This window comes from Rhinatrema bivittatum, chromosome 9, assembly GCF_901001135.1.
Source record: "Rhinatrema bivittatum chromosome 9, aRhiBiv1.1, whole genome shotgun sequence".
In the NCBI taxonomy this organism is placed as follows: domain Eukaryota; kingdom Metazoa; phylum Chordata; class Amphibia; order Gymnophiona; family Rhinatrematidae; genus Rhinatrema; species Rhinatrema bivittatum.
Window position 1 is genome coordinate 164,754,898 of NC_042623.1, and position 25,669 is coordinate 164,780,566.

Below are 25,669 nucleotides of genomic sequence, written 5' to 3' on the forward strand. Positions count from 1 at the left end.
TTCTAATTCTTTAAGGAATGTGTTTTTTTTGTATTTTGTTTTATTTTAAGCTAGATGAACAGTGCACACCAAGGGCCAGATTTTCAAAGGGGTACGCGCGTAAGATATGCGCATACCCCCCAAAAACCTGGCCCAAACTCCCCCTGCGCGCGCCGAGCCCATGTTGAGTCTCATCACAACACAGCTCATTTCTCTTAGCATAAAGGTGCTCTTTTGGAGCATGAACTACAGGCAAAGACATGAGACATCAAGAAGTAAGCAAGGAGGAGAGACCAAGAGATAGGAATTCTGCTGATGAAAATTAGTGTCAGCTTGGAGGAAGTACAATTTATCTCCCCAGGATTAAAATAAAAATCAGAGCAGAAAGCGGGGTTGTATGTTTTAGCTTCCAAATCATTTAATTTTAGCATAGGTTTGCTAGTTCTGCTGCTTTCACAACCATTTCCTTTCTTTGGTTGGAAGACCTGCTAAGCAAAACTTCACTTCTGAAGATTTCAATTGTTCTTTTCTGCAGTCCTGAAACAGCTGCATTTTACAGACACTGTCCATGGTTTTCCTGATCCTTTGAACAGGTTTAATGGAAGCTGTTCCCTCTGTGTCCTCACCTATCTGTTAAGTTATTATTCATTTATTATGCTGCCTCTGCAAATTCCTTAAACTCACGCAGCAGCCATGATCAGAAGAATGTCAAAAGTTACCTCATGTGGAAGGGGATCTAACTAGTTCACACAATGTTAGAATTTGTGACATCATAGCCAAACTGGACCAATCAGATCCAGTGTGTAGGGAGATATTTTGAATTTCTGTACAGTACACATAGGAACCAGTATTCTGTAAAACATCAGATATTGTAAATAAAAGGATTATTACCCGTGATTCCATCAGGTCCATAGATGGCCTCCAGTTTTTGCTTCAGTTTGTTACGGTTCTGCTGAAAAACAGACTCTAAAAGAACAGTGATGAAAGTGCTAGCTAGGTTAAAGAATATTGCTATTATTTTAATGTTATATTTGTTTCCCACTTTTAGGCATATAGTATAAGACAGGAAATCAACTGAAAATACATACATTTGTGCACATGTATATGGGGTAGGCAATATAATGAAAACCATTTTTGCAGGTAAAATGCTGTTTATCCATATAAATGACTTTTTTGATTATTGTAAACTAGTCACAAAAACAACCCAATAGTAAAGATCAAATGCATATGAAGTTTCAAAGAGACCTCAAACAATGACACCTGAACAGCCTAAATGTTGCGGGGAAACACTATCATCATTTGCAAATATTTTTTTGTTTTATATGCAAATAAAATCAGTTCTTATCAAAGTTCAAATATTAAAAAAAAAAATAGAAAACTTATCTTATTAATCAAGATGAGAGAAGAACATGGTGTTGCGGTCCCCACTGCTTCCTTCCCCGTCGGACTCGGGGTCTCTTACCTTCCCGTGGACCGCGGAGGAGGATCCCCTGCTCCTGGACTGCCAGACCGCGTGGTTCCCGTGCTTCCCTCTGAGGACTCCTCGCTAGGCCCTGACCGTGCTTCACTCAAACTGGGGCTCTCTTGCCTTCCTCCGCCCCACAAAGAGGGACGCCGGTCCCCAACCGGGCCCAGTCGCATGGCTCCGGCCTTGCCTCACGAAAACGCCGCCAAAGCCTCTCTGGACTCCGCGCGCGAGGGCTGGGTACTTCAGCCCCGGTACCCGGAAGTGCTGTCCGCCCCCGAGGTGATGTCACGCTGCAGCTAAAGTATATAAGCAGACTCCGGACTTCCTCACTTTGCCTTGCAACGAGGTTCACACAGTTCCTCTGTGCCTTGAGTTGCTGCTTATCTTCCGTCTCGCTGCTGATCTTTGGTTTGACTTCTGCTTGTTCCTGACGACTCCTGCTTGCCGCCTGCCTCGACCCTGGTCTGCCTGCTGACTCCGGACTACGCTTCTTCTGCTGATTCTTGGCCTTGACTCCGGCTTGTTCCTGACGTTCCCGCTTGCTGCCTGCCTCGACCCCGGTCTGCCTGCTGACTCCGGACTACACTTCTGCTGCTGATTCTTGGCCTTGACTCCAGCTTGTTCCTGACGTTCCCGCTTGCTGCTGCCTCGACCCCGGTCTGTTCCTCAACCTTGGACTCCAGTCTTGCTGCTGATTCTGGAGGCCCGCTCCCAGTGTGCTCCTGACTTCCCGGCTGGCCTCGGCCTCGGCCGTGGCCCTGCTGGGCCCCTGACCTCAGGACTTAAGTACTCTGGCCGGCCTAGGCCCGGTTCTCCTTGCAGCCTCTGCTTCTGCCCACGGACTATTTCAGACTCTGGGCTCCAGTCCTTGGTTACCTAGTTCTTGTTCCACTGCGTGGCAGCTACTTCCTACGTCTCACGCCTAAGTCCCCGCAGTCGGTCCCTACGGGCGCCTGCTCGGGGGGCACCGCACCGCGCGGGTGAAGTCCTCAGCCCCCTCTGCCTACCGGCCTCACTCTTACCAACCTCCCGGCCGATCCAAGGGTCCACAACTCCGCTTGAACGCAACACATGGGGTAAAATTGAAGAGCTCGGCGTGCGCTAAAGCTGGGAGATCTGTGTGTGTCTCTCGAGCCGGTGCATGCCGCACAGATTTTTAAAAAATGCACATGTACGCGCATATCTTCTGATATGCGCATAAACATTTTTTGGGGGAAAAAAGGGGCAGGGCATGGGCATTCCTGGATTTTACTATTAAAACAGTGAGTAACTATTTACGCACAGAAGCCCACGTCATGGTCCCTATCCACTTCTGTTATGGATGGCATGTAACTAGTATAATAAAAAAAATGAGATTACTTAGTGAGGATTGAAGGGCTGTGGCTAAAAGTGAAAAAAAGGGAGGTAGGTTAATTAAGGGGATTAGGAAGTCCTAGCCTTTATCTGTGCAAACTGGGAATAGACTGGGGAAAATGGTAATTGCGTTAGTGTGTATATGTAATAAAATCCCCCCACTTATGCAGTAGAGCTGGCATTTGTGTGCACACGTGTGCGCCCATATAAAATTGTGTGTACATGTATGCGCACCCTGCTGATTTTATACCATTCGCAAATATGTTATCGAATGGCCGTGTCCATTTGCACGAGTCGGCATACATGCATACATATATGCCTGCGTGGATGTTTGAAAGTTACTGTAATATTTTTAGATTATTGCCCATCCTATATGCGGGTAAAAGTACCTGCATATATCAGTGATGCATGTACTTTTATTCATGTATCTTCAGAGGAAATCCCTGGGAAATAGACACGTACATAGGTAGTTTTGAAGAATCAAGCTATTTGCGCAAGTTTGCCTTAAAGTACTTGTACATCAAGGAGGCACAAATTTGTGCAGGGATTTTACATGAGACAATAATCAAAGCAAAATTACTCACAAAGTTTTGCTTTGATTATGTCAGCAAACCCAATGGGTAAAAACTATCTCTGAACAGTTTGAGTATTTAATATTATTTAATACTAGCTGTACCCGGCCACACGTTGCTGTGGCTCAGTCTGGTTAAATGGAAAAGAAAGAAAAGAGAAAGCACACGTTTGTAATATGTTTAATTTCACAATGCTTGTGGGTATACAATATTTTTTGTTGTTCCATTGTCTGTGCAGATATAGAGATTGTCTGGTTTGCCGACTCTAGCTTTGCTGGGAGTGGAGGTGGAGAGATGCCGATGTAGACTCTTCCCGTGGTGGCTGAGACCCACTGGCGGCTTGACAGCACTGACTTCCCCCTCCCCCCCACCCCCTGCAGTTGCGGGAAATTTACTTGACTTCTTCTTATCTGCGGGACACAGGGGGCGGTGGAGCAGGGCGAGCTGTTCTGTGTTCAGCTCTTTGTGCTTTGGCAGCTGCAGGCTGCAGCTGCTAGTAATCTCTTCACAGCCGCTTTCTACTGCATTTGCTGTGCTCTGGTCGTCCCAACTCCCTCCCCCCCCTTCCCTGGCGGTGGATTGAAGAATATGTCTGATTAAGATAACCAAGAATTCCCAGATGCCTTTGCTGTATCGTGGCCTGTCAGAGGTGAATGAACTTTGAGAGACTTTCTGACTATCACAGATTCAAAGGATGCAGAAGAGTTGGGAAACTGGTAATCCTGCAAAGCTTATAATTACAGGCCAGGAAGGCATCAATGACTTGCAGAGAATCTCTGAGACAGATTTGCTGGCAACAAAAGGAGAGAGGCCTATTTTAATGGCCACATTTACTTCACAATGCAGGGATACTCGTTCTGCAGGAAAATAGGATGCAAGCCTTTATCTTGCAGATATTGGTTTCAATGACCTGAAACCAATTTGAATGAATCCTGGTGCCAAGCTCTATTCAAGACCCAGACTGGGAGGTGTTTACAATAAACAAAGAAGAACAACAGAAGACAAGAAGAGAATACTTGCATCAAAGCCAGTATGATACAGGAACTTGTTTACATTGGGAGGAGTAACAGGGTTAGAAGAATTCTTAGTTGAGGGAGGTCCTCACAGCATTTCCTATACAGGATAGATTGTCATGACAAACAGTATCATGTGTTTGTGGGCGGTTACACTTTTCTGGAAGCTTCGAGAATGTTGGATTTTAATTATATAAGTCAGAGCAGGGCAGAAATTCATTGAGATGCTACTTATTACAGAAAGAGGGCAGATTGCATCTCACAAGAACACTTGTCTCTGCATGTCTTTTAAAAAAGCCAAAATAAACTAAATTTTAAAACCTCTTGCTGAATTGCAGTGTTCTTGTGCCCTAAGCTATGAGTCTCAAAATTAGACATTTTGGCACCCCAGATGGGACTCTAATAACTGTTGTTATTGTTAATTATTAATTATTAATAAGCTGTAGTGTTATGGTTGGTGGACAACCTAATACTAGGTTCTTGAAGGGTAAAAAAATTTGGCTTGCCGTTCAAAGATTGAGTTACCCAGGTAGCCTGGAGGTTTATCCCGGAGAATTATGAGTTCAGAGCAGATGTGGAATGAAGTTGGATCTATTTTGTGAGTATGTAACAAGAAAAAAAAAAAAAAAAGGAAAAATCTGTAAGTAGCAATGTTTTTATTTTATTTGTTGTACAGTGTATATAGCTTGTGTGTTATATCAGGTTTAGAATATTTTTTGCAAAATGTTCTTTAATATATGTTAGGGAGACAGGACATGAGTTGATGATTTGATTAAAATCAGATTGAACAATTGAACAAACAGAGGGATAGCCAGCACTAGTCAGTCTGGGGTCTTTTGTTCTTAGACCGCATGGCATGCGCTCAAGCAGTTTCACTTTCACTTTACACCTGGTGAACGGCTGAGTAGAGCGGCTGTTGTAAGTGTGTAGATTCAGAAGGAGAAAGAGGGAATAAGATACAATTGGTAAGTTGAAAGTTTTATAATTAGTATGATAAGGTGTTTTTCGTTAGTGGATTTTTACCAAAGTTTAGTTGTTAAACAAAAACAAATGCGGTGCTTTTAAAACTAGAAACTGCATGGCTGGATATTATAGTTTATAGCTGTCTGTGATTAGAGGTACATAAATGTCTCCAGTTTATTTTAGTCTATGAGATTTATTGTTATCAGTTCATATTTAAGTTTGCTTTGGAGTTAATGCGTGATTGCTGTTAGGGTATCATTAACCAGAGAAATGAAGTTTTTCAGTTTTTTGGTGTTTTGCTTCTCCCCTCTCCCCCTCAAGGTACAGAGCTGACTAATGTAGCCATGGCTGGCCACAAGGACTCTTATGTTCACTGTAAACGTAGAAAAAGAATAACCAGCCCAGTAAGCTTTTTAGTTTTTGGTTTTATTTCCTACCATTAATGCAGAGATGCTCATATTTGCATCTAAGTTTTTAGAATTGTGTGATTACCGAGAGTTTATTGTGCATTGTGTTTCATTTCATTTGGTAAGAACGAAAGCATGAACTTGTGTTTATTTAAAGCCATTCATAATTAGATTTGATTTATCATTGGAGAGGGATGTATGGTTTTTTCTTTGGTCAGGGGTATAGGCAGAGAGATAGAAAGGAAAACAATCTATAGATATACTACAAGAGAGCAACTTTATTTTAATAAAATGATCTGTTTAAGTGTTTTATCACTTAACAAACCTATTCATTGAGTGTAATAGTTGTTTGGCGGGAGAGGAGGTAAAACCCCCCCCTTTAGGAATGTGGTTGAGAAGAAAGGAAAAAAAAAACACCTGGGAGTGAGTCACTTTTAAAATGGATTTTACAGTTCTGCTGAGAGGTTTGAGGTTTAAGTATGTTATAGGACAAAGTGCAAAGGTGATAGAAGAGGGACTAATGAATTGATCTGTTTAATGTGAAAACAGAAATTTGTGTTGAAAGTATGGGGAAAGTGAATATTAGGGATGAGAGATGAAGTAATGTTGAAGAGGGAAGAGATTTAGGAATATGTAGAAGGCTGTGTGCTGAGCAATATATGTGCAGATAGGATTTATTTTAACTTAAACACAGGTTAGAAATAAACGGACGGCATGCAGCAGTAAGGATGATAAATATTTCTCAGTTTTGATTATACTTCAGTAGCTGCTACCTTTTAGAAGAAAGGAAATGAATTAGGTTGTTTATTTTGATGGGAGTTCAGGTAGTACATGTTTGTATTGTGGACGATTTCGACGATATGTAAAGGAGAAAGATTGTGAGACGGTGAACAACAGAGAAATAAGCAGCAATGCATATTATCTATTTATGTGCCAGTAAGAAAAACTTTTGGTTAATGTATATTAGTATGTGCCATCCTTTTATTTTGCATACTTCCAGACTTTTAGCTGATATGTCTGTGCTTTTGGAAATGATTCGTATTTCTATTTAGGGTATTTGCAGGATTTGGTAGTAAGAACTTTGTGGAACATATGCATATTGGATGGAAATAGAATGACTTCTAATTAAGTGAAAACAAAAAGAGATTTTAGATTTGTAAAAGGAAGTAGCTCTTATCACAGGGGACAGCGCCTCCTAGGGGTGGATTATCAGAGAAAGGAAAGTAGTTTTATGACTGTTTTTTGCTGAATTAAGGTATAACAGTAGTTTGACTTTTAAAGAACCTGTAATGTCATTTTTAATTTTCATTTTAAACATTATATTAACTGTTATATATTAGATTTCTTTCCAGGGTACCAAAGCACAAAGCGCATCTGTCTCTGTTCTATGGGAGATGAAGATCAGTTTTTTCCAGTTTGATTCCTTTTCAATTTTTTGAATAGATCTATTTTAATTTTCATTCTGAGTTTTTGTTTTCTTTTGTGGATCGATCCAATTCTTTTATATTTTTTAAAATACTTTTTTCTTTTTGAGCTCAAACGTTTGTCATGTGGTCTGTTCTATGTTACATGTGTACAAGGAGGAATGAATGAATGAATGTATTATGTGGTCAGTGCTGTGACATATATGTTTTAATGTACAGTTTGCGTATTTATGTTTGTGGTTTGGACCATTGCATGATGTTTTGAAATAATGTGGGGATTATTTGGCAACTTAAATATAGGGAGTACGTGACATAAAAGTATTTTCTTACTACTTAATCGGATTTGTTGCACTTTTATTCAGATTTGACTTCATACACATGCATCTAACCTAAGGAGCTAAGAGATTCTGCCTTGACATCATCACTGAATCCTACTAAACGAACTATATACGCCCTGAATGCAGAAATTATGGTCACAGACTTTCTTACATATTATATGGACTGCAAGGCTTACAATTTATACCTGATATTTGCTTTTTCTATGTTTTGTGGGAATGACTTTATGCAGAATTTGGGTTCTTTCATTCTCTGTCAGCACTTAGGTGTTCAAGTTAATAATATTATTTGAAGTGATGCTGTTTTTATTAGTTTGTATGTTCCTAGTTAAGTAGTATTTTCCAGTCTTAGACTTTATAATACTTATATGTTGAATCAGTTAAATGCATATGTACTAGGTTTTCCTATCTTTATCTATGGAAGCTGCTTTGATCACATAGAGGGTGATGTGTTTCATTGTGATTCAAATATGATAATTCAGGGTTCAAGAGGGAGATCTCTTTATATTTCTCTTTCACACCAGCCTAAGTTATAAGCTATTTCTATTCTTTGGTTTTGCAGCTTGCACTTAGGATAATCACTTTGTTGATCTTTAATATCTCAATATTCTATCTCTTATTCTAATGTTTTTGCTGAACCCTTCTTTGAATATCTTTTCTTATGACACTATTTACTAGATTTTACCTAATGACTGTTTCACTCTCTTTCACAAAGATTACTGTTCTCCTTGAAACAAATACGTACCTTACACATGAGGAGCTTTGCTATAGGGATCTGCAACATTCTATTACTATATCTTTCGGCATATTAATTGCTCATTGTTCTTTTCTTTTTATTTTGGTCCTTTCACTATAAACTCTATCTGTGACTTATAAGTTAGTGGGTTTCTATTTAGGATTCCAAAGGGGAAGATATAATTTTCCTTATTTCTGTCTTTTATTTATATGACATTCCTTCCTTCCCTGTGTAAAATCTTACACTGATGGTTTATCAATTCTGTAAAGTGGTTTACATAATATGTTAAAGACTTTCTCACAGAGTTAGCTTTCATCTATTGTTATGATTATCCCCAATATATTTAGACTTACCATCATTTGAGAAGGGTATGAGCCCCATTTCCCCTAGAAGTATCTGAAGACGAAGCAGTATTACTAGCCATCATCTACCTTAAAAAAATTAATACTTGCCCTACACAGTTGTATTATTTCTTAGACATATGACTGTCACAAGTGAATGAGGACTGTCCATACAGTGAGTGCTTTCACTGCTACAGGTTGTTGTCCTAATACTGGATAGCACTATAAATACCCTACAGAATTAGTATGATGTTTCAGACTTTTGCTATGCCTTTGCCTATCATGCATACGCCTTTGTATTTGATTTTCCATCACTACAGCATATGACTAGAATATGTCTTATGCTTTGCAACACTTTTACATCATGTATGCACAACACAGTATGAGTTTTTCTATAGATTCTTGGTTTTCTTCTATGTTATTGGTTTCTTTACTTTTCTGGTAAGGTGCATTGATTATATCCCTGGTTGCCGTTTTAATGAATATTATCCTGGGTAGGTGTTCACAACAACAGTATTCATTGAAAAGATTTGCCCAGTATACCTAGTATTATATGAGAAACACAGTACTTTCATACTAGTCTCTCTGTGTACTTATCTTTACATGTTATACCACTATTATGTACTTACTTGATTCTGAAAGATAACATATGTGATCATGTTATTATGAAGTAGGTCCTTTTTATAATGCAGGTATCTGTATAGCTCCATTATAGAGCTAATAGCTACCTAGTGAAAATTAGTTTTGATGTTATTTTTTGATTAACTAGTAAATGCTTGTGGGAGCATCCTTCATATTAATTGATAATCTAGAGGGACATACACCTATGCACTACACCTGATAAATACCAAGGTTAGGGGTTAGGCTACACTTTTAAGTTCCTCTGTCATGGCTTAGCATCGAAGACTGATTGATGTGACACCTATCCATTTTAAGGTGTCCCATAGAGGGAAATGAAGAATATGTCTGATTAAGATAACCAAGAATTCCCAGATGCCTTTGCTGTATCGTGGCCTGTCAGAGGTGAATGAACTTTGAGAGACTTTCTGACTATCACAGATTCAAAGGATGCAGAAGAGTTGGGAAACTGGTAAATCCTGCAAAGCTTATAATTACAGGCCAGGAAGGCATCAATGACTTGCAGAGAATCTCTGAGACAGATTTGCTGGCAACAAAAGGAGAGAGGCCTATTTTAATGGCCACATTTACTTCACAATGCAGGGATACTCGTTCTGCAGGAAAATAGGATGCAAGCCTTTATCTTGCAGATATTGGTTTCAATGACCTGAAACCAATTTGAATGAATCCTGGTGCCAAGCTCTATTCAAGACCCAGACTGGGAGGTGTTTACAATAAACAAAGAAGAACAACAGAAGACAAGAAGAGAATACTTGCATCAAAGCCAGTATGATACAGGAACTTGTTTACATTGGGAGGAGTAACAGGGTTAGAAGAATTCTTAGTTGAGGGAGGTCCTCACAAGCATTTCCTATACAGGATAGATTGTCATGACAAACAGTATCATGTGTTTGTGGGCGGTTACACTTTTCTGGAAGCTTCGAGAATGTTGGATTTTAATTATATAAGTCAGAGCAGGGCAGAAATTCATTGAGATGCTACTTATTACAGAAAGAGGGCAGATTGCATCTCACAAGAACACTTGTCTCTGCATGTCTTTTGAAAAAGCCAAAATAAACTAAATTTTAAAACCTCTTGCTGAATTGCAGTGTTCTTGTGCCCTAAGCTATGAGTCTCAAAATTAGACAGGATGGACTGGCTCGGCGACTCTTCTACCCTTTCCTCCTCCTGTGTGTAAATGTCCGGCAGTCCCTACTCCCTCCTCCCTTCCCCAGCAGTGGAGGAATGGGCTGAGCCATTTCTCAGAGCGGCGACTTGTCTGCCCTTTCCTCCTCCCTTCTGTGACACCCAGTATGTAGCGCAGAGCTCTATAGTCTGCACATGCTGCTCTCTACTGCGCATTTGCAGTCCATCAGTCAGAGCCCATTTATATTGTAGATAGCGTGTGTTGCTTTTACGTCCAACAGATGGTGCTGTTTTTCCAAAAAAGCATGTTTTTACCTGTCACAGGTGTAACATCTATATAATATAGGTATATAGAAACACTCGTGTATTCGAATGCAACTTTGTGTCAAAATTTCAAAGCAATCGGTGAAGAACTTTCGGAGATTTAAGTTTTTGAACAAACGAACATTTACATTTTTATTTATATAGATTAATTAATTAATATTAATCAGTGGCAGCTACTTTATCATTCACTACCTGAAACTCATTGCCTGTAGATTATGTATTCTTAAGCCCTAGAGCAGGAAATACAATGTGAGTTACTTATTATTAAGAAATTGTACCTGGGGTTTTGTCAGTTTTATTGGTTCCTAGAATTTGTTTAGATGTGGAGGGACTCTGGATGGTCTTAGATTCTGTAAGAGCAGAAACAAACATATATATTAACATAGTAGATATCAACAAATAAGGACCACTTAGTCCACCCAATATGTCCAGGTGAGCCTGCCTACCTACCTAGCTCTAGCTAAGGATATCTTCCAATGGTCAGCTCTTCCACTCTGACCATCTGTGGCACCAGTGGTGGAGTATTGATAATTTTGGGTCACACAAAACAAACTCATACCATACACTCCCCTCATCCATTATTCTCATGCCACCCCCCCCCCCCCCCCAATACCTCATGTTCTCATGCCACACTCCCATCTTCCATGCCCAGTGCTTTCTCCTCACACTCCCTCCCCCTCCCATCCAGTGCTCTCACCCCATACATTTCCCCCTTGCTCAGTGCTCTCACCCTTTGCTTCCCCTTGCCCAGTGCTCTTTCCTTTCCTATGCTGTGTTCTCTCCTCTGCTCCATATTTTCATCTCCTCTCAAAGTACTCTCACTCTTCCCACTCCATGCTTCCACCCTTCCCCCCACAATGCTCTCCTTCCACTTTGTGCTTTCATCCCCCTTTCCCCCTTTGTCCACCCCCTCCAAGAGTTCCAACACAGTTCTCTACCCATTCTCCCCGTGTTCTTACCTGCCGAAGATCTATGCCAGGAGTGGGAGGAAGTTCTACCAAGCAGGAGGCTACTTGCCCTGAAGCTAATCGCTTCGTATAAGCAGAATGAGCCAATCGGCCTCGGGAGGCAGGGCCACAGTAGCAGCTCGGCATGCCTTCCTCTCTGCTTCCCATCCCTGGGCCCAGAGAAAACAAGAGAGGAGAGGGCAGAGGTGGTAGCCTGATGGCATTTTTCTTCCTCCTATCTCCTGCTGGGGGTGCATATGGCTGGGCCCCCCTTTCACTGCATAGCCCAGGAGAAGTTCCCCCTGCTCTGTCCCCTCCAGTAACTCCGCCCCTGTAAAGTACCTAGCTCCTATTTATTTTAGCCCCTAGCTGATAATTTTGCCAAGTCAATCTGCTTCCCATGCTAGGAAATTTGTCTCTCAGAAACAATCCTCCTGATTGTTTCTGAGAATGTACAAAAGCCCTGCCACTGCTACATGTTGATCGACCTTGCCTCTTCTTAGGAGCTTGATGCAGGAGAGGAGATTCTGGATAGAAGAACATTCAAGTTTTCATACCTAATCATACATTTAGGCTTCTTGTTTCTTCTATCTGTGACAAGGCTATGCCAGTCATTTGAATATAAGAACATAAGAAATTTCCATGCTGGGACAGACCAAGGATCCATCAAGCCCAGCATCCTGTTTCTAACAGTGGCCAATCCAGGCTACAAGTACCTGGTAGAGATGTGAATCGTGTGATCGATCGTCTTAACGATCGATTTCGGCTGGGAGGGGGAGGGAATCGGATCGTCGCCGTTTGGGTTTTTTAAATATCGTGAAAATCGTGAAAATCGTGTAAATTGAAAACCGGCACACTAAAACATCCCTAAAACCCACCCCGACCCTTTAAAATAAATCCCCCACCTCCCGAACCCCCCCCAAATGCCTTAAATTACCTGGGGTCCAGTGGGGGGGAGGGCGGGAAAACCGGCACACTAAAACAACCCTAAAACCCACCCCGACCCTTTAAAATAAATCCCCACCCTCCCGAACCCCCCCAAAATGCCTTAAATTACCTGGGGTCCAGAGGAAGGGTCCCGGTGTGATCTTTTACTCTCGGACCTCTGGTGCTTGTAGAAATGGCGCCGGCGCTACCTTTGCCTTGTCATATGACAGGTCAAAGGTAGTGCCGGCGCCATTTTGTTTTTTGTCCCCCGAGGTCAGGAGCGTAGGAGATCGCTCCCGGACCCCCGCTGGACCCCCAGGAACTTTTGGCCAGCTTGGGGGGGCCTCCTGACCCCCACAAGACTTGCCAAAAGTCCAGCGGGGGTCCGGAACGACCTCCTGCAGTCGAATCGTGTTGTCTACGGCCGGCGCCATTTTGCGCCGCCATTTTGCGCAAAATGGCGCCAGCCGTAGACAACACGATTCAACTGCAGGAGGTCGTTCCGGACCCCCGCTGGACTTTTGGCAAGTCTTGTGGGGGTCAGGAGGCCCCCCAAGCTGGCCAAAAGTCCCTGGGGGTCCAGCGGGGGTCCGGGAGCGATCTCCTGCCGCGAATCGTTTTTCCGTACGGAAAAACCAAAGGTAGAGCCGCGCCATTTCTACAAGCACCGGAGGTCCGAGAGTAAAAGATCACACCGGGACCCTTCCTCTGGACCCCAGGTAATTTAAGGCATTTTGGGGGGGTTCGGGAGGGTGGGGGATTTATTTTAAAGGGTCGGGGTGGGTTTTAGGGTTGTTTTAGTGTGCCGGTTTTCCTGCCCTCCCCCTTCCCCCGATTTACGATTTTTTGACGATAAATCAGGGGAATTGTTATTGTATCACGGCTCTAACGATTTTTGACGATTTAAACTATATCGGACGATATTTTAAATCGTCAAAAAACGATTCACATCCCTAGTACCTGGCAAGTACCCAAACACTAATGAGATCCCATGCTACTCATGCCAGTAATAGCAGTGACTATCATCTAAGTCAACTTGATTAATAGCAGGAAATGGACTTCTCCTCCAAGAACTTATCCAAACCTTTTTTAAGCCCACTATACTAACTGCACTAACCACATCCTCTGGCAACAAATTCCAGAGCTTAATTATCTGTTGAGTGAAAAAGAATTTTCTCCGATTAGTTTTAAATGTGCTACTTGCTAATTTCAAGGAGTGCCCCTTAGACCTTCTGTTATCCGAAAGAGTAAATAACCGATTCACATTTACCCATTCTAGACCTCACTAACATTTTGCTTCCAATTAAATCTTTCGAGCAATGGGCAGTGTTAGAAACGCTGGCCGCGGCGACCAGCGTGTCATGGCCACCGGTTGCGGTGGGCTGCGACCAGGGTCGGGCCGGCAACCACGGCGATAACCAACTCACCAGGAGCATCGGGGGCTCCTGCAGCTGCAGGCAGCCCTCTGTCTTTACTTCTTTGTGGCTTCTGCTGCTGCCTAATCGACCGCATGGGTTCGGCGGACTGGCTCCTCCCCCTCAGCCCTCCATGCGCGCGGCTGAAAAGAGAATTTAAAGGAGCCATGACAGGAAATTGTCATGGCTCCCCTGGGGACTCCTTCTTCCAGTTCTGGTATATAAGGCAAGATCTGATACTCAGACCTTGCCTTGGTATTGAGGCTCTGTGCTTGGTTCCTGTGTCAGTGTTCCGGATCCGCTCTTTGCCCCGCTTATGCTCTTCTCCTCATTGGACTGATTCTTTGGCTGTCTCTGGACCCTTCTTCTTTTCTCCTGGATTGGCTTCGGACCATTCTCCCGTCTGCTCCTGGACCAGCTCTCGACCTCTCTCTGGACTTCGACCCTTGGACTGGATTGGGACTATCCTCCAACGTGTACTCCCGGACTGATCACGACCTGCTGGAGGCGCCATCCGTCTGGAACCCACGACCTGCAGGAGGCGCCTGCATCCAGACCATCTTCATTCTTCAGGGAGTCTCCTAAGTCCCAGCGGCCGTGTCCCTACGGGCTCTTCCTGGGGGGATCATGAGCTTCCAGGGTGAAGCCTTCATCTCAACATCTTCAACAGGCCTTGCCATCCAACGGTAGAGACCGACGAGGGTTAACTTCCTTCTTGGCAGTGCTGACTCAACCTCGGAACAGGGGTCCACTCTCCGATTCATAACTGAATATCAAGGCCATGGACCCGGCAGAGGCCTCAGCTCGCCAGGCCATTCCTGGATTAGCCCAGAAGGTCATGGAGCAGCAATGTATACTAGAATCCATGGCGGCTTCCTTGGAATAACTTAACGCCCGTCTGGATTCTATAGCTGCAACTCAGGCCATCCCGCCACCACTTCTATTACTCTGCACCCTCGGTGGTGCAGAGTAATACCCGGTCAGTGATTCCATTACTGACTCCTCCACGCTACGCCGGAGACCCTCGCTTATGTCAAGGATTTCTCGACCAGTGCAGCATGCACTTTCATCTTCAAGCCTCCCTCTTTCCAGATGATCTTACCAAAACAACATATATCCTGTCGTTGTTGGAGGGTAAGTCCCTGGCCTGGGCTTCCCCTTTCTGGCAACGGTCAGATCCAGTCCTACAAAATCTGCCTAAATTCTTGGAATTGTTTCAAGCGGTATTTGACGATCCCGGGAAACAAGTGGTTGCTGGTTCCAAGCTTTTACAACTCCGGCAAGGAGGCCAATCGCTGGCGGATTATACCATTGAATTCAGGACTCTGGCATCCAAACTCCATTGGGAGGAGAACTGTCTCTGGTCCATATTCTTAGAGGGTCTGTCACCCAGAATAAAAGATGAAATGGCAGCCCGAGAGTTACCTCAATCCTTGGATTTCATCGTGGATTTGGTAACCCGAATCGATCCACGACTACAGGAAAGAGCGCGGGAGGGATCAAGCACGAGAAGGCACATAGTGGGTGCCATTTCTTCTCTTTCGGTTCCCACCTCCCAAACGGCACCTAAATCCGAAGGAACTATGGAGGAACCTATGCAATTGGGACGGGGCCCCCTTTCTCCAGAAGAACGGCAAAGATGCCGCAAGGCAGGCCTCTGTCTCTATTGTGGAGGAGTGGGTCATCTCATTGCCCGTTGTCCTACTCATCTGGGAAACTCCAAAGCCTAGGCTCCATTGGGGCAGTAACCCTAGGCATCACCTCTCCGGCTCCCCCACTGACTCTGTATGTCACCCTAGATTTCAAAGATCATCGGTTCTCCACCCTGGCTTTAGTAGATTCTGGAGCTGGTGGAAATTTTATTCTACAAGATGTGGTAGAGCAACTACACATCCCCACTTGCTTGTGTCCAAAGCCGTTAATTATATCCTCCATTCATGGAGATCCCCTGCCGGGGAGGATAACTCATCATACAGTTCTGATGGAATGTCACATTTCACCGAACCACACTGAAAGCATCTCCTTCTATACCATCCAAAGAGCAATCCATCCTATAGTTCTTGGCATTCCATGGTTACAGCAACACAACCCACAGTTCGACTGGACATTTTTAAAACTAATCCACTGGGGATCAAAATGCCAGGAGACCTGCATTCACGGATCAAGTTCCTCTGTAGCTTCATCTGTACTTCTCGGCTTGAGGGTCTGCCATCACAGTACAAGCAGTTTTCGGATGTTTTTTCCAAAAAGGCTGCAGACATTTTGCCTCCACATTGAGAATTCGATTGTAGCATCAATTTGATTCCTGGCGCCACCCCGCCACGGGGTAGGGTCTATCCGTTGTCTGCCTTGGAGACCTGTGCTATGTCAGAATATATTCAAGACAACTTACAGAAAGGATTCATCAGGCGCTCAATCTCCAGCTGGGGCCGGCTTTTTCTTTATTGGAAAAAAAGATGGGACCTTGCGTCCATGTATAGACTACCGTGGGCTAAATGCCATTGCCATCAAGGACTGGTACCCATTGCCGCTTATAGCTGAACTCTTCGACCGTCTACAGGGGGCCAAGGTATTTTCGAAGTTAGACCTCCGAGGAGCATATAATCTAGTCAGGATTTGTGAGGGGGATGAATGGAAGATGGCTTTTAACACCAGAGATAGACATTATGAATATCTTGTTATGCCTTTTGGATTGACCAATGCTCCTGCCGTCTTCCAGCACTTTGTTAATGAAATATTTAGAGACCTGCTCTATGTCTGCGTGGTAGTCTACCTAGACAATATTTTGATTTTTTCCTGCGATTTACAGACGCATCGTCAACATGTTGTTCAAGTGCTAGAATGTCTGAGAGAAAATCAACTCTATGCTAAACTGGAAAAATGTATCTTTGAAAGAGAAGCTTTATCTTTTTTGGGGTATATCATTTCTAAGCAAGGATTTTAAATGGACCCCGCTAAATTAAAATGCATCCAAAAATGGCCTCAGCCTAGCGGTCTACCGGCACTCCAGCGATTCCTTGGATTTGCAAACTACTATCGTAATTTTATACAGAACTTTTCCAAGCTGGCTGCGCCTCTTATGGCACTCACTCGTAAGGGGGCAAACATCAAGGCCTGGCCCATAGAGGCTGTAGAAGCCTTTCAGGCTCTCAAAGAATCCTTTCTTCAACAACCTTGCCTTAGACATCCGGATCCCAGACATCCGTTTACAGTGGAGGTCGATGCCTCCACTGAAGGAGTAGGAGCAGTCCTGAGCCAAAACAATCCATCAGGAAAATTTCATCCGTGCTCCTATTTCTCTAGAAAATTTTCTCCAGCAGAATGCAATTATTCTATTGGCAACAAAGAACTTCTTGCTATCAAGCTCGCACTCGGAGTGGCGACAGTGGTTGGAGGGGGCACAACACCGTATCACGGCTTCACAGACTACAAAAACTTGGTGTATCTCCAACAAGCTCAATGCCTGAACCCTAGTCAAGCTCGCTGGGTGCTTTTCTTCTCACGTTTCGATTTCGAGCTTCGATATCGACCAGCTACAGAGAACATCAAGGCTGATGCACTCTCTCGATCTTTCTCCGATGTGGACATTGAGGAGCCAATTCAAAATATTATTGACCTTGCTCGCATTATCCTCTCCGCTACTTTCACAGTCCCACTGGGCAAGACTATGGTACCTAAGAGACTTCGTACTAAAGTATTACAATGGGGACACGATTCTCAGTTAGCCGGACATCGGGCAGAGCTCGGACTCAAACGCTCTTGCAACAATATTATTGGTGGCCCAACATGCACAAGGATATTCGTAAATATGTGGATTCTTGCCCAACTTGTGCACAACACAAGAGTCCTACCGGAAAGAATTGGGGACTTTTACAGCCGCTACCTATTCCCCAGAAACCCTGGACACATATTTCCACGGATTTTATTGTGGATCTTCTGCTATCTGAGGGCAATACAGTAATTTGGGTGGTTGTGGATCGATTCTCCAAAATGGCCCACTTTATCCCACTTCCCTCCCTCCCATCAGCTCCTCACCTGGCCCAACTGTTTATGCTTCATATTTTCTGTCTCCATGGCCTCTCACAGCATATCGTATCTGATCGTGGCCCTCAGTTCACGGCCCATTACTGGCTCAATCTTTGCAAAAAATTTAACATTTCCCTGGATTATACCACTGCATTTCATCCGCAGGCTAACAGACAGGTGGAACGCACTAATCGTGCGTTAAAGCAATTTCTTCGGATGTACATCAACTCCCGCCAGGATGATTGGGCAGCGCTTCTTTCATGGGCTGAGTTCTCTCATAACTCGCATGTCTGCTACGCAACAGGGATGTCTCCATTCTAGATTATATTTGGACGACTCCCCAGGCCGCCTCTACTGTTGCCATTAACGGTACCATCACCAGCAGCTCAGCTTACCACAGTACAGTTATGGCAGCTCTAGATTCACACCCAGCACATGCTCCGGAAAGCTCTCCATTCTGCCAAGACATTCGCTGACAAGCATTGATGAACAGCTCCACGGTTCCATCCAGGAGAGAAAGTATGGCTTAGCACATGCCATATCCGGTTGCGAGTTCCTTCCATGTGGTTGACCCCACGTTATATTGGACCTTTTCCTGTACTATGTGAGCTTGGTCCTGTAACTTACCAACTCCGTTTACCGACCACCTTGAGGATTCATAACTCCTTCCATGTGTCCCTTCTGAAACCGTTGGTCCTCACTTGGCCTTCCCGGAAAACTCCCGAAGTACCACAGCATAGGGCTGAGGATGAGACCATATACTAGGTACATGAGGTTCTGGACATCCGGAAAAGAGGCAAAACATGGGAGTATCTTCTATCGTGGGAAGGATTCGGTACTGAGGAGAATTCTTGGGAGCCTGCTAGGAATATACTGGATAAGTCTCTCCTCACGAACTATCATATTGCACACCCTGGAAAACCCAAGCCTTCTCGGGGGAGGCCTAAAGGAGGGGGTACTGTTAGAAATGCTGGCCGCAGCAACCCGCAGCCGGGTGTCATGGCCGCCAGCCATGGCAGGCCACGACTGGGGTCGGGCCGGCAGCCACGGTGATAACCAACTCACCGGGAGCATCGGGGGCTCTTGCAGCGGCAGGCAGACCTCTGTCATTACTTCTTTGCGGCTTCTGCTGCTGCCTAATCGACCGCATGGGTTCGGTGGTCTGGCTCCTCTCCCTCGGCCTCCTAGGAGCCGCGCGTGCGGCTGAAGAGAGAATTTAAAGGAGCCATGACAGGAAATTGTCATGGCTCCCCTGGGGACTCCTTCTTCCAATTCCGGTATATAAGGCAAGGTCTGATACTCAGACCTTGCCTTGGTATTGAGGCTCTGTGCTTGGTTCCTGTGTCGGTGTTCAGATCCGCTCTTTGCCCCGCTTCTGCTCTTCTCCTCGTTGGACTGATTCTTTGGCTCCTGACCCTCAGACCGGTGGTGGTGATCTTCTGGTATTGACTTGGACTGGCTCTGGACCCTTCTCCTTCTTTTCTCCTGGATTGGCTTCGGACCATTCTCCCGTCTGCTCCTGGACCAGCTCTCGACCTCTCTCTGGACTTCGACCCTTGGACTGGATTGAGACTATCCTCCAACGGGTACTCCCGGACTTCTCACGACCTGCTGGAGGCACCAGCCGTCTGGAACCCACGACCTGCAGGAGAAGCCTGCATCCAGACCATCTTCATTCTTCAGGGAGTCTCCTAAGTCCCAGCAGCCGTGTCCCTATGGGCTCCTCCTGGGGGGATCACGAGCTTCCAGGGTGAAGCCTTCATCTCAACATCTTCAACAGGCCTTGCCATCCGACGGTAGAGAATGACGAGGGTTAACTTCCTTCTCGGCAGTACTGACTCTACCTCGGAACAGGGGTCCACTCTCCGATTCATAACAGGCAGTGAGAGGGAATTTTTGATATTCAGAATTCCTCCCTCTGCCATAACCCCACCTTTCTGGGGAGGAGGCTTTTGTGGGATATAAAAATCCCCATGAGCATGCTCAGTCTTCAGTGGGTTAGGAGTTAACAAGAAGGACAGAAGCTAGAGATCATCCCTGGGTCTCAAGAAACTGAGAGTGGAGGAAGGAGTTTGGAGCTTAGCTGCAGAATTCTTTTTTACTTATCCCTAGAGGTTAGAATCTATGGGTGGGCCTTTGGGTTTTTTGGAAGTACATAGATTTTTGGATACAGACTGGTTCAGCCTGGATGGAAAGGCTTTCACTGGGATCCTGAAGGACTGAATTTAGAAAGATTGTTTTTGCCTGAGCAGAAGAAGAATCAAGAGTGAGAAGAAGTTTTTTTTGGTCTCTTGTACTAGAGACATCAAGAGACCTGTTGGAGATTTTTGTAGTTGGATTATGAATTTGTTCTAATAGTTTTGGGGGTATATGTTCCATCTTGACCAGCATATACTGGAGCTTCACTCATGTAGCCTCTTGCTGACCCTCTAAAAATGTTGATCATTTTTACGTTTTTGTTACGTTTTATGCATGTTTCTACTTGTTCCTTGCCTCTAATTTTGGAGGGAGCAGGTTACAAATGCATTGATATAAATAAATAGATCACCACAGAAAAGACCAAGGCGACACAAATTAATAACTAATCTTTACAATTCGCTTCTGAATCTGTTTTTTTAAAGTCATCATTTTCATCAGTTTTGTACCTGTATTTGTCATGTAGACATGGATCTTGTTCAATGCCCTGCATGAGAGTGGTTGCATAAATGTAATAAAATAAGAAAAGAACCTGTTCCTCCTATTTAAAGACCGGGGAAATCTGGGCAAACTAGGATCTATGAGGCCCATATCGGCTGATAACTGCTATCTAGGAGCTGAAACCAGAAACCTCAGACTGGTTTTTCTGGTTTTTACTCCCGTTCCCTCCCTCTCTCTTTCACCAAGTTCAGCAGACAAAGGGGGAGGCAGATTCCATCTATGGCAGTGCACGTCTTCTTAATCTGAATTCAGTACGAATTCTATTGGCTCCGGATTAAAATTGCATGATTCTCTTTATGTCAGGTCTAAAACAAAGACTTCCCTATTAAGAAACGTATTAAAATCAGGGGAATAAGTGTGATCTCATAGAATTACCGTATTTATTAAAAAAGAAACTTGGAGGGTTTTATAGTTAAAATAACTGCCTCCTCCCCTGCGAGTGGCCAGATGTGCTCTGGATAATGACCTGGGCTATGTATATGCTCTCACCACAGTGCTGCAGGCTCTGGTGAAGTCATTATCTGGTTTGTACATGCTTAAGGTGACCGACCAACCTATTTATTTTTCTGGGACAATCCTGAATATCAGAGGACTGTCTTGGAAAATTTGAGACTTCAGATGTGATGCCTTACTGTTTTGCTTTTCAGACATGTTCTGTGTGATGTAATGTTGCAACTGCATTGTTATTTTCCTTAATATAAGAAATGATACCTGTCATTCCAGAGAGTTTGATGAGATTCTCCATCTGTTTTTTCAACTCTTTAACATCAGGGCTCTGATTAGGTTCTGAATGAGCAGAAAATGTGAGAGACGAAAAACGTTAGCAACATCTAAAATGGTTACTTTGAAATCATTTTCAAGAGATAAGGTTTGCATGAGCTCTGAACCAAGCCTAAATATTGAATAGATAGAAAACATTTTACCTTTCGTTTCTTCATCTGTGTAGATATCGACAAGGTTTTCAGTGGCGTCAGACATGGTTGGGGCTGAAGGATGTAGTTAGGTGCAGTAAGAACAAATACTGGGAAAGGCAATCAACCAAACAGGTTTAACTGCAGAGCTCTGTAATATATCCACCAAGCGATTTAACTTTGACTTTGCTGGCACTCTGCCTGAAGTTTATTGCTTGAGAGGGTTGGATTTTCTTCCTTTTATTGGTTTGGAAAAAAACAGTAATTTAAAGCAACACTGTCACTTGAAAAGCCAAAAGGAAAACGAAAGGGAATGTTTCTATAGGCTCACTTGCGTGCTTTGGGCATGGGTTAGTGTTTGGCTCATAGCCCAGAGTATGACCAGTGAGACACATGGGACATGGCTAAGGCATTTTTAATTACCAGTCTGTTAGCCTGGAGCGCCTTGCCGGGACAACTCTGTGAAGTAGCTGATCACAAGAAGTTTAAATACCTTTGAACTGGCAGATTAATTGCTTCAATTCAGTCACCTCATGTAGCCTCTTGCTGACCCTCTAAAAATGTTTTTCATTTTTACGTTTCTGTTATGTTTTATGTATGTTTCTACTTGTTCCTTGCCTCTAACTTTGGAGGGAGCAGGTTACAAATTCATTGATATAAATAAATAGATCACCACAGAAATGACCAAGGCGACACCTCCATGGGGGAGCACTTTTCAGAACTAAACCATTGCATCAATGACATGATCAGGATAATTAATTAAAGGAAAATTGAAAACAATCCAAGAACATAAGACTTTTAAAGTTAAAATGATCAGACACTTTGGAATTAACAAAGACTCAACAAAGGCTTAGGTTTCTTATCTCATTATGAGACATAAAATTATACTGCCTGTCACCTTCTGATCACCCATCAAACCTCCTTCACTCCCCCTTCACACTATTATCAAAATGCCTTTTATGATTCACTAATATTTTCTGGTAAAATATCATCTTTTTCTCATTCTATTCTATTCTGAGGAAGAGGGGTAGATTTTCAAAAACCGCGAATAGGCGTACTTTTGTTGGCGCTCCAGGCGCCAACAAAAGTACGCTGGATTTCAGTAGATACGCGCGTAGCCGCTGAAATCCGGGATCGGCGCGCGCAAGGCTATCGATTTCGTATAGCCAGCGCGCGCCGAGCCGCGCAGCCTACCCCCATTCCCTCCGAGGCCGCTCCGAAATCGGAGCGGCCTCGGAGGGAACTTTCTTTTGCCCTCCCCTCACCTTCCCCTCCCTTCCCCTACCTAACCCACCCGCCCGGCCCTGTCTAAAACCCCCCCTTACCTTTGTTGGGGGATTTACGCCTCCCGGAGGGAGAAGTAAATCCCCGCGCGCCAGCGGGCCACTAGCGTGCCGGGACGCGATCTGGGGGCGGGTCCGGAGGGCGCGGCCACGCCCCCGGGCCGTAGCCACGCCCCCAGAACGCTCCCGACACGCCCCAAAAATGCCGCGCGGTTCGGGCCCGCCCCCCGACACGCCCCCTCCGAAAACCCCGGGACTTACGCGAGTCCCGGGACTCTGCGCGCGCCGGTAGGCCTATGTAAAATAGGCTTACCGGCGCGCAGGGCCCTGCTCGCCTAAATCCGCCCGGATTTGGACGGATTTAGGCGAGCAGGGCTCTTAAAATCCGCCCCAGAGAGTATTAGCTCTCAAAAGTTACTCAAGAAATATATTAGATTAATTAAATAAAAAGGTATTATCTTACATACTTTTTTTGTTAACCTTTATTTCCATGTAACTAATATAGAAATGTTCTGTCTTTTGTTAAAAGAGGTCAAAACCTGGCTTTTTATGAAGGCTTTTAATGATTCCCAATGAGACACTCATACACTACATCCTTTTACTTTTATGTCTTATTCTTTGCTTTTATAACGCCCTTAAGAACTATTTCTTTATTTCTTCATATTCATTTTACAAACTACTTGTTGCGCTTGGAGGTGGACTCTTGTCCTGGAGCAATGGAGAACGGCTTCCTGGTAGGGGCCAGGAAGCACCTGCCCCCAGGGGGCGGAGCACAGGAAGAGACAGAGGCTTGGATGAGCTTCACCACTCGAAGCCTGAGGTCCCCCCCCCCGAGTGGAGCCCGTAGGGACCCGGGCTGCTTGGACTTAGGTGGGCCTCGCAGGGTCTCCCGGAGAGGTAGTAGAGAGGCGTGCCCACGATCAGCAAGGGAGTGCGGTCGGACTTCACGCTGTTGGCCTGGAAAAGCAAGGAAGGCCCAAACAGCGTAGGCGATGACAAGGCAAGGGACAGAGCCAGAATCAGAAGACATAGTCAATGGTAGCGAGGTTAGAATCCAAGGATCAATCCGAGGAGTAGTCAACAAGGCAGAGGTCAGGTTCCGGAGGCCAGACGAGGTCACAAGGCAGGCAGAAGTCAGGATGCAGGCAGCAGACAGGAAGGTCAAGGAACAGGCCGAGGTCAGTACCAGAGAGACAGTCCGAGGTACTGCCTGGAAAGACGAACAGACAGATGCAGGAACAGGAGAACGCTGGATCAAGGCTGGAACAGTAGGATCCTGGAACAAGGCTGGAACAAGACTGTGAACGTGGAGGCAACCTAGCACACAATACAATGCCAACCCGATTGCCAAGGCAAGGATGTGCAGGCAGGGACATCCTTATATTGTTCCATCAATCAGGGCGCCCCGCGGAGCTAGGACCCACCCCATGCCCTACAAGAGGCCAGGTGGTCCGTGCGCGTGTGTGTGTAGGGGCGTGGACAATGCCACTGGAGACTCTGTACTCCAGTGTGATGCCTGGTGCACAGTGGAAGGCTCGGTGACTGCCGCTGCGGGACACAGAGGCCTAGCGGAGCTCGCAGCTGCTGCTGGGGAGGCCGACCCGGGACATGGAGAGGAGTTAGTAAGGTTAGCAGGCCTGTGTGCAGGCTGGGCACAGACGGGGTGCGCAACAGTTCCCCCCTTCTAGGCCTCCCTCTACGCGGCTGTGGCTTGTCTGGATGGGTTCTATAGAAGGCTTTAAGGAGTTCTTTGTCGAAAATATTGTGGGAGGGTTCCCATGAATTCTCCTTGGCCCCATAAGCCTCCCAGGCTAAGAGGTACTCCCATCTATCTCGACGCCGATGGACATCGAGGACCTCTCTTACCTGAAGAGTTGAGTCCGGTTCAGTGGAGATCCGTGGAGGAGAAGGATCTCTATGAGAGGGCCAGGAGAGGACCAAAGGCTTCAATAGTGAGACTTGAAATGTGTTATGGATGCCCATGGCACGTGGTACCTATAGCTGATATGACACTGCTCCCACTCTTTGAAGTACCGGAAACGGACTGATGTACTTAGGAGCCAGACAATGAAAGGGAAGTCTCAATCTTATGTGTCGGGTGCTTAGCCACACCTTCTCGCCAGGACGGAAGAGTGGAGTGGGACATCTGTGGGAATCAGAAGTATGCTTGGAGTGTTCAGCGGCCTGGGTAAGGTGTTCTTTGACTTCATTCTACACCTGGCGAATGGTGTGGGCCGTGAACTGTGCCGCTGGGGAAGGAACAGTCAGAGGAACTGGAAGTGGCAGCTGAGGTTATTGTCCGAATACACGGAGAACGGGATACATTGGTGGCAGCAGCAATGTGGGTATTATATGACTATTCAGCCCAGGGTAGCAATTCAGTTGTCCTGCTGGTCATTCATGTAGGAACGGAGGAATGTTTTCAAGGTCCGGTTAGTCCTTTAAGCTTGACCATTGGCCTGAGGATGATAGGCCGACATAAAATTCAAGGTAATATTACATTTCTTTCATAAGGAGCACCAGTATCTGGCAGCAAACTGTGGTCCTCGATCAGAGATTATTTCCTTTGGGAGTCCATGGAGATGGAAAATGTGTTTCAGGAACAACTTGGCTAGTTCTGGGGCTGATGGGAGGCCCGGCAAGGGAATAAAGTGACTCATTTTCGAAAAACGGTCAATGATGACCCAAATTACGGTATTGTTCTGGGACGGAGGCAGGTCTGTGATGAAGTACATTGAGATGCTGGACCATGGCTCGGTAGGTGCTGGAAGCGGTTGGAGTAGG

General features: G+C 44.9%; 1 protein-coding gene across 1 annotated transcript in view; it reads right to left on the reverse strand.

The window, feature by feature from the left end:
- The window catches only part of LOC115099204 (probable E3 ubiquitin-protein ligase RNF217), a 42,003-nt gene extending 20,272 nt beyond the window's left edge, over positions 1-21,731 (reverse strand). The window contains exons 1-4 of the mRNA XM_029616634.1: positions 21,615-21,731; positions 21,403-21,477; positions 10,958-11,029; positions 871-945 (exon numbers count right to left, since the gene is read on the reverse strand). Coding sequence (XP_029472494.1) covers positions 871-945; positions 10,958-11,029; positions 21,403-21,477; positions 21,615-21,669 — 277 coding nt within the window. The 5' untranslated portion in view covers positions 21,670-21,731. The remainder of the gene's footprint in view (positions 1-870; positions 946-10,957; positions 11,030-21,402; positions 21,478-21,614) is intronic.
- Positions 21,732-25,669: the final 3,938 nt, after the last annotated feature.